Source organism: Sus scrofa, chromosome 6 (assembly GCF_054392235.1).
Source record: "Sus scrofa isolate SSC_HxYL_T2T_F1_AM1 chromosome 6, Sscrofa_HxYL_maternal_Yorkshire_Landrace_v2.0, whole genome shotgun sequence".
Classification (NCBI taxonomy): Eukaryota; Metazoa; Chordata; class Mammalia; order Artiodactyla; family Suidae; genus Sus; species Sus scrofa.
The window spans coordinates 168,533,610-168,543,156 of NC_139388.1; the positions used below are offsets into that span (position 1 = coordinate 168,533,610).

A 9,547-nucleotide genomic window follows, 5' to 3' on the forward strand; every position below is an offset into this window, starting at 1 on the left:
CATGATTCCAGGAGTACAGGGTAGGCTTCTTGGCTGAAGTTGACATTGGACTTGCGCTTAGCTCTCCTAAAGGCGCTTGTTCATGAAGGATGGAATGTCCTGGACGCCCTCCCCTCACACCCAAAAGTCTATGGTCAACATGCTCCCAAACCTTCAAGGCTCAGCTCAAATGCCACCTCCTGCAGGAAGTCTCCCAGGCCTCCTCCTCCTCCCCCCGAAACTGGAAGCCCTCAGCGCCAGCAACATCAGAAGGAAGCTGGATAGATTCTCTTCCTGCCCCCGACCCTACTCCCACCCCTACAGGGGGCCTAGTCCGGGGATGTCCAGCCACTGTACGGCCAACAAATGTTTGCTGCATGGGAGGCAGATGAGTGGTCTGGGAACTATCTGTTTGATTCAGCTCTATTGCCTCCTAACTGGGTCCAGATCCACTCAGTGTGCTCATGCTTAAGGGAGATGGGGTGGGAAGTGGGTGCACTAGTACTCTCCCGCACTGGGGCCTCAGGTTCCCGGCTTTTTTCTTTTTTTTTCTTTTGGTCTTTTTATGGCCACACCCGCGGCATATGGAGGTTCCCAGCCTAGGAGTCAAATCAGAGCTGTAGCCGCTGACCTACACCACAGCCACAGCAACGCTGGATCCTTAACCCCCTGAGTAAGGCCAGGGATCAAACCTGCGTCCTCAGATTCGCTTCCACCGAGCCACGATGGGAACGCCTCGGGTTCCCTTCTTTTGAGATTATTTCTGCTCAGTCTGAATTTCCAGCCAATACATGTTGCCCTCTAGTTGCTGCCATTTGGGCGGCCGGATGCGCCTAAGCGTCAAAACCAGAGGATTTTCTCTTGCGGGTTTCAGCTAAGCCAGCCTGTCCCGCAGCCTCGAAAGTCACTCCTTTGCCCACCCCCTTCCTCTCCCACCCTGTGCCCACCCTCTACAGGCACTTGAAGCTTCTGCCCCCGGGCAGGGAGCACTCATCTCTGTGCAGCTCTGGAAGCCAGTCCCGCTCCCTGGGCAGCAGCCACACCACGGAGAGTGGGCTGGCAGCTGGCAGGGAAGCTGGCTCTCTGGTCTCTGGTCTCCTCCTTCAGAGGGTGTCTGCCAGCCCACGCCCCTTCTGCAAAGGAGAGGAACTGAGTTTGAGTCCTTGCCGCCTCTCTCCCTTCAGGTTATCTTGCTACACCGGGGCCCAGAGGCCCCGAGACGCTGCCCTGGGTACTGCTGTGCCCACACCCTCTCCTACCACTCAGGGTACCAGAGACCCTTGTTGCTCTGTTGAGATGCAAACTACTGCAAGGCCACACATTCTCAGAGCACTTCCACACACAGGCGTGGAATGACGCATTCCCTATGTGCCAGGCCCTGTGTCATGGGCTGGGAACAGATGATGCCTTGGATTCAACTCCTGCCCTCAAGAAGCTCCCAGTCTGGTAAGGGGAGGTGGAACAGTGGGCAGGATATTCCACAATAAGTTCTTTAAAAGCACCAGCGGGTGTAGGATAACACCAGGCTTGGGGGTGAACCATGTGAGCTGGGAGTGAACCAACTAGAAAAGAGAAGGAATAATGAAATTCATGGACCACAGAATCATTGGCTCTCGGGCTTATCAAAGGGTAGACTCATAGACCCATGGAATCATTCTCTTAATGAACAACTATTTATCGTGCCAGATGCCATGCTTGGTAAAGAGTCTCGGAATCGAAGAGATCTCATATCCCAAAGGCAGCCTGTCTTCCATACCCTGCTCTGGAGGGGCAGACTGCCTCTTCCAATGCCAAGGAAGTGAGGAAAAGGGGTCTGAAGATGCCCTGAGTGTCCGAAAGAAGGGTGACTCCCTCCTGTTGGTACTGAAGGAACTCTCTGGGATGGAGCCTGGCACACTGGGAGGGGACCCTGGCTCCCTGCAGACACAGTGACTGGTAGCCCAATGGTCAGAGTTCTGTTGACTGCAGTCAGAGAGTCAAGCAGGATGGAATTCGGAATGATGGCCCCTCTGCCCAAAGGTTCCAGCCCACCAGAGTGGGGCAGCGACTCCCCTCCTCAATTGCATCCTCTCGTCTGCTCTCCCGAAGCCCCGGGTACCCATCCTTCAGAGCCCCTGTTACCGATTTTAATCAGATGCCCCCTTGTGAGCTGCTTCCCCTCCTCCCCTGGATCACCGTCACCATAAGGCCGGGGACCACGACCCTCTCCTCAGGCACAAAGTGGGTCGTAAGAGACGTGTTGAAATTAATTGAGACGGATGGGTGGATATGGACAGACATTTCGGCAGATGAGGGGTGGCCTGGTGATTAGCTCATTGCATTTCGAAGAGAGCAAGAGTGGGCCCAAGAGAGGCTGGAGCTGTCCCAAGATAGAGCTGCCAGTGTGTATAGGGAAGTGGGGTGCCTCCTGGCCTGTTGCTGGGGAGGGAGTACAGACACAGGAAGGCATAGCCCCGGCCCCCAAGATGCCCCAGCCTCCGTGGAATCAGTTTCCTTTAGGAACCCTCCCGCCCCCACTTTTGACCACCTTCTGGGACTCGACGGATGTCCCTGAATCGGCTGATAACACCGGAAGGGAGAGGGATGGAGCCGCGACCGTTGTGGGGGTCGGGGGAGGTGTTTCCGTGCCAGAACTGGGGGACCTACGAGGACTGGGACACCTGAGCACCTAATCTGTGCGGAAAACTCTTGCAAGGGAGAGCTCGGAGCCAACCCAAGCACATGCCCGTTAGCACGTTAACACGGATCGGCCCGGGTCAGTGCAGGGTCACGCCTGTTAGCGCAGGGTCAGGCCCGCTCAGAGCGAGGTCGTCCGGGTGAGCGCAGGGTCGTCCCTTTTAGCGCTAGATAGGCCTGCTTTAGAGCAAGAGCGTCCGGGTTTGCAAATCAGCCTCTCCCGGCGGGTCAGAACGGGTGGGGCGGGGTCACCTCGGAGAGCGGTGGGAAAGCTCCAGGTACTTTGAGGCCAGTGGCGCCCCCAGGCGGCTGGGCCTCGTCGGCGCTCGGGATCCGGGTCGGGGAGGGTTTCGGGAACCCAGCTCCTCGCCCGACTGGAAGTGCTTCTGCTTCCCAACGGCCTCTGCACGCAGCTTTGGCGCAGTCTTTGTGCTGCCAGCGTGCGGCTGGGTGCGCCAGCGCGGCTGAGCGCGAGAATCCTAGATGCTGGAGGAGAGCGGACGAGTCTCGGGGCCCCAGCTCCGGGGGAAGCGACGACGGAGCCCGGCCCTTCCTCTCAGGCCCCTCCCCAGCGCCTTGGGTCTCTGTCTGCAAAACACGCACTCCGCCAGCGGCCCACGGCCCAGCCCCCTCCCACCCCCATCGCACCCCCGGCTTGGGGACTTCCAGCTGCATCCCCGCATAGTATGAAGTTCTCAAGTTGGGCCTGGATCAGGACATCGTGAGACGAGGCAGAGCACAGCCTCGGCCCCCGCCGGCTTTGGAATTGTTCCTCCAACATCGCCACTTACACAGGTTCCAGCTCAACCAGCCCTTCACCCCACCCCTCCCTAAACAGGAAAACACTCCCCCAGGGTTTCCCAGAAAGAGGAGCCGATGTCTCTGGATGAACAGAGAGCAGAGAAGAGAGCTGGGGAAGAGGTTCCGGGTCACATTGGGCCCCAGCCTCCTACCCCATCCCACCCTATCTGGGTGCCAGGGCTGAGATGCAGTGGGCGGGGCTGGGAGCTCAGCGGGCTGCCAGGTGGACTGCCAGGAGGTGACTCATCTTCACACTCACCCACACTCCCCACTGTCCACAAAGGAGACAAGTTTTTGCAGAATCAGGGGACCACGACCTTCACGGAGACCTGGCCACCTCTGTGGCCCTGGCAGGGGAGGAAACATCACAAGATCCAGGCCGCAGGTCTTTTCCAGGAAGGAGGGAGCTAAGCCCCCCACTCTCCTGCCCCTCTATGCAGTGGAAGCCCTGAGGTGGCCACCGGAGTCCCAGCACAACCTGTGGCAGACCAGCTCTGTCCCATCCTGCACCCTTGCTGCAGGGGGAGGGCTGAAGGAGGAACTGAGTGAAGCCACTGCACCCAGACCCGGAGCTAACATAGTCCAGCTCATTTCTCAGGAGGAGACCACTGAGCCTCCCTGAGGGCAGGAAGGGCTGGCCCAAGGCCACAGAGCATCAGCACCCTGGCAAGAATGGGGAATCCTCTCCCTCCTCCCCTTCTCTGCCCCAGTATTAGTGACTCATATTCAGGATAGGTGCTAAAATGAAGAGTATGAAGGAGGGGAAAGAGGCATCAAAAATCTTACCTTTCGGGGGTCAGTGTAACTTCGAACTCCCATGCATACGTGCCCCCCACTCCAACACACACGCACTGGCCTGCGGCCCACTGACACCCCTCAGAGCCCCAAAGCTGGGCCAGCACATCCATCCTGATCCAGAAAAAAATGGCTCCAGCCAGGGGAGCCTTGGGCCTAGATGCCCCAGATTTTCTACATTTATTCTCTGCCCTCTGAAAGGTCTAGAGCCTCATGAGGCAGGGGAAGCAAGGCTCTGAGTAGCCAGGTGGGCAGACTAGCTGACAGATTCTCCCACAGACTCATAGAAGCAGGGAGGAAGGGGATGGTGCTGCCTAGGGAAACGGAAGGGAAAGAGGCAATTTACCGGCAAACTCTGACCATGCCCCCTCCCCAATCCCTTCCTCACAGCCACGCTGGTACCCAAAATTCTGATCAGTCTGAGGCTGGGGGGAGGATTCGGCTGCTCATCCAGCCTGGGAACCCAGAGTAGGGTGAAGCACAGGATGCTCTGGCTCGCCCACTCCTCCCTGCTGCCACCAGCACCTCGTTCTCCTAAGGGCAACCAATGTCATGCCCTGATTTATCAGGATCATTTGCTGCTCTCCCACACCTTGATCCCGACTTTCCTCCTGTCCTGCCTCTGAGAAGGAAGGATAATTTAGAAGGAGACTTTAACCAGACAACACTTGAGATTTCCCTAGAGCACCAGAGGAGACGCTGGGGTTTTAGTTCCCTCAAAATATCCATCCAAATACTTTAATTATCAAGGCTGGTGCACAGAGGCTACAAGCTCCAACTTTTTTTTTTTCTTTTTTGCTTCCCAGGGCCACACCTGCGACACATGGAGGTTCCCAGGCTGGGGTGGAATCGGAGATACAGCTGCCAGCCAATGCCACAGCCACAGCAACATTAGATCCAAGCCAGGTCTTCGATCCACACCACAGTCCACGGCCACGCCCGATTCCCAATCCACTGAGCGAGGCCAGGGATCGAACCTGCAACCCCGTGGTTCCCAATCGGATTCATTTCTGTGGCGCCACAACGGGAACTCCCAGGCTCCAACTTTACATCTGGCATCCTGCTGAACAACTTCAGGCAGACCCCATCCTCACCCCTCCTCTAGACCTGCTCCTCCATCCATCCAGTGTTAGCCCTGTAAACCTCGCAAGCTCTGGTGGTATCTCCTTGCTGCAGGAGGAGAGATTCCTGGGAACAGAAGGGAGGACTCCAAAGCCCCAGGATCACTGACCAAGTCCCTCTGTGCGGGCTGGAGACGGGGCCAAGTGTCTCACAGCACCTGGCAGGAGAGCAGGTCAGAGGCCAGACAATGGAGCCACTTGGCTACTCTGGAATAACCTCGATCCATCCATCTGAAGGGGGCTAACGGGACTGGGCACCAGGAGGACAGGGAAGAAGTAGGAGCTTTGGCAGGAGGCTGACCTCTGCCACTCCTGGTCCAGTCGGGGAGCCTCTCAGCACCTTCACTGGGTGTTCCGCACACCCAGCTTCATCTGCAAGGAGGAAGGAAGTAGGGAGAAGGGGGACAGGTCCAATCTTTGCTAGAAGAATAAGGGAAGAGGCTCAGAACTCAGGCCTCCTCCCCTCACCCCTGCAGAGACCCATGCCTAACCCTTCCGCCCCAGTCCTTCGCACCCACATCTCCCCAGCCTCGGCCTCAGCCCAAGGAGGGGGGACCACGCCCTCAGACTCACATTGGCGCAGTCACAGATATGCATGCTAGCACACACAAGGAGTCCTCTTCAAGCAGTCACCCACACACACTACCATGTGTTTCCTCTCACACACCAAACATAAACACGGTCACAGATCCCAGATGCCCGAAGCGCACACACGATACCTGGAACCACCACCATGAAGCGGGTATCTACCAACCTTAACCCTTACAATACCAATTTTTTTAACCTCACATACAGAGACAACCACTTCTTTTGCCTTTTCTTCAGGTCTCGACCACCTGACTTAGAGTGCATCTACTGACGATGGGCAGATGTTTACTGCCTGTACCGCCAGTGCAGTGCCCAGCACACAGTAGGTGTTAAGAAATACATGTGGAAGGAAAGAGCTAGAGAGTTAAAGAGATGTCCGGGGCTGGAGGCAAATTAACTCGCCTGTCTTTGATCCTTACCAGGTACCTCCTCAAACTGAGCCCTGATGCTGGCCTCACACTCTTCAGATGGTCGACAGGGGGAGAAGGGATCGGGTAAGCAGATCAGAGGCCGGAGCCCCGCCTGGGACGCATCTGAACCCGGAAGCTGCCTCGCAGTCCGTGCGCCCTCTCTTTGCTGTTCGCAACACTCGCGGGTTTGCACAAGGCCCTCAGAACGGTCCTCCGACCCTCTAGTCTGCGTGGAGCGAGGCTGGCTGGGGCTGCTGGGTCGTTGGGAACCAGGCGCCAAGCCAGCCCACCAGCGTCTCCAGCCCTGGGATCCAACTCCTTGTACTGGGAGTCCAGATTCTTGGACCCACTCCCCAGCTCCGCAACGGTTCTGCTGTGCAATCTTGGCCAGGCAGAAAGTGGACCCACATAGTCCTCCGGACTTTCTAGGCTCCGGCCATCTGGGCCCAAGGCTAATTTAAGCAATAACATCACCAGCTGCCCTCTCGGACGGGTATGACATGAGGGGAAGCAAGAACTAGCCCCAAAAGATTGGACATTTGCATGGAACTCGCAGCTCAGCCCTGAACTCACTGGGCCTTGAGAGGCCAGAGGGAAAGCGTGGACTAAGGTTTGGGTGGGATGGGGGGAGGGGAGATAGTCACCCCACACCGTCTGGACCCGGCACATCAACATCTGAATGAGATGGGGCAGTTAGTCTAGGAGTCCTAACACCTGCTGGGGAAGGGGGCACTAAGCGAGGCCCCTCCGCAAATGGAAATGCATTGGCTTGCACAATAAACCCCACTTCTGTACCCTCAGTGCCCCCCCACCTCGCCACACACACACACACACACACACACACACACAGTTTGGCAATGTCCACACATCATTTGAAATACGCTTTTCATGGCCGCGCTAATTATTAGGAATCGAAGGGACTGATTTAAAGATCTTATTCCCCCGATAATTCACCCTTTCCAGTTCCTACGATCCGTGCAACCGCAATTCCAAAGATAATTCTGCCTGCGTAGACAGAAACGCCCCTGAGGTGAGACTATCTTAAGACGTTTTTCCAACTTTGGAGGAACCGAGCACAGCCCTCCAAGATCCCGGCTTCCCAAGACAAAACGTTCAGGACCCCTGAAGCTGCAGCCGTGCGCAACTCCCCAGCCGCCCGCGCGTGCGGGGCCTGATGCTTACCCCTCGCGAGCCGCGCATCTCCGAAGAGCTGGGCGGGAAGGGGGCGGGTACAGGTTGAAGTCCGGGACCCTGTCAACACCCTTCTGGAGGACGACACTGCGGCGAGGAGGCTCGCGTGGCCGGAAGGGGGGCACCCGGTGCAGACCCCTGCCGCGTGGAGAAAAGCAAAGGCGCGGACTAGGAGCGACTTCCGCTCTGAGTCCGTGTGGAGCGAAATGAGAGAGCTCCGCAGACATCCGGGACTCAAAGCAGGTAGCCGAGCGAGGGTTGCAAACATCCCCGAGGGTGCTGGCGCCCAGTCCGGCGCAGGGGTGCAGGCACAAAGGAGAACGCCTTCCTCCCGCAGCAGTCCTAAGTCTCCGGGCTCCCGAGCCGCTGCAGCCTCGGGCCGCACAGCTCCTCCGCTAGGAAAGGAGGCGGCGCCCGCTCCGCCCCGCGCCGCGCCCACTAGCTCGCGGAAAAATTCGTTCCCGAAACCAGAGCTGGGAACCTCGGTCCTCCCTTCAGCTTTCTATGTTGGTACGTGTCTGTGCCGACCTTAGAGAACAGAATGATTCCGCTCCAAAACTCCAATGAGCATTTGGTTTGCTCTCAGAGACCCTGGTAGACGAAACACTTAGAAGGCTGAATTATCGTGTACGACCTCTGCCCACTCTTAGTTCTCTGTCACAGTGTCTCCAGAAATCTCAAAGCGCCAGCCCCAAGGTCAAATATGAGCTGGGTCTCAGCATCCCGGATGCTGGATGCTTTGCCAGGGCCTAAGCCACACAATCTTTTGAACCACGCATCGGAATAATTTAAGCGCAAACCCAAACTCGCCTCTCTTCTGTTTGGCGGGATGAGCAAGGTTTGCCTTAAACTCCGAATCGGGTCCATAAAGACCCTATGCGAGCTGCCTCCTCCCACTGCCCCCTAAGCTTGAAATCTTAAGAGGCACGCTCCACACTCAAAATCTTTCCCCCCTTTTTCGCGCAGAGTCCCGCGTTTAAACGGCGTCGGCGCCTTTCTTCGCCTGACCTTCTGCGGAGGAAAACCCGACTGTTCCGTCATTGTCTGGTATCCGACCGGCCCCACCCCCGCCCTAATCAGTGTCACAAAACGCCCCTTTCAACAGATTCCAAACCCTCTTCACCCAGGCTCACCGAGCCTTCAACTTCATTAAGTGCGCGCTACGGCGGCGCTGGAGGAGGCGAAGTTTAAATAAACCGGAGCGGAGAGGGAGGAGGGGTGGGTTGCTAGTTGAACGGGAGAGAGAGAAAAGTGTTTTTGAAAAGGGGAAAAAAGTCATCAGGGGAAAAGCGCTTTGTAACCACGAAGACGCGCCCGCTGTGGCGAGAACAAATTGGATATGGAGGGGAAGTGTCCGCCCCCACCTCAGCTCCCGCTCCTGGGTGGTCCGGGGAGCCCCAGGAGAAAGAAAGATGGGGAGGAATAGGCGGTGAAAAGAATTAACCGCTTTAATTGGGCTGAAGAGAGAAGTGGGGAGAGGCTCACCGATGTGCCTCGATCACCAAAACCAATACTCATCGGTAAAATAAAATAAAATAAAATAAGAAAATAAAAAGTCTGCCCTTCGCCTTGGCTTAAAGACGTCTGTCAGAGTTTTGAGAATCGAGGCTGTTCTCAGCCTTAGAAAGTAAATTTGCAAGATGCGGAAATTCTGCCTGGAGACACCCCCTCCCCCTCCTTGTGGCCTCGGGCCTCTCGGCGCCAGATGAAAAGGAATGAAATTGAACGAAATTGAACGAAATGAAGTGAAATTGACCAGTGAAATTCGCCAATTTTCTTCTTCTTTAAACTGCCCGCTCTCAGCAGCACTCTCTGAACCCCCAAGCCGATTTCTTAGCATTTTTTTCTCTCACCTCGAGAGACGAAGGTGTGCCCTGGATATTTTCTTATTATTGCCCCGGATTGTTGAAGCCTGTCGGGGCAGAGGCTCAGCTGTCTCCACCCAGGCAGCCAGGGAGCCGACAGGAGCCGCTGCAGAAGGGATGG

The 9,547-nt window shown here is 56.7% G+C and overlaps 1 protein-coding gene across 3 annotated transcripts in view; it reads right to left on the reverse strand.

The window, feature by feature from the left end:
* LOC146402986 (uncharacterized) overlaps positions 1–7,937 on the reverse strand; it is an 80,024-nt gene extending 72,087 nt beyond the window's left edge. For all 3 annotated transcript variants that reach the window (XM_084959086.1, XM_084959085.1, XM_084959087.1), the window contains exon 1: positions 7,553–7,937. In XM_084959086.1, coding sequence (XP_084815212.1) covers positions 7,553–7,570 — 18 coding nt within the window. In that variant the 5' untranslated portion in view covers positions 7,571–7,937. The remainder of the gene's footprint in view (positions 1–7,552) is intronic.
* Positions 7,938–9,547: the final 1,610 nt, after the last annotated feature.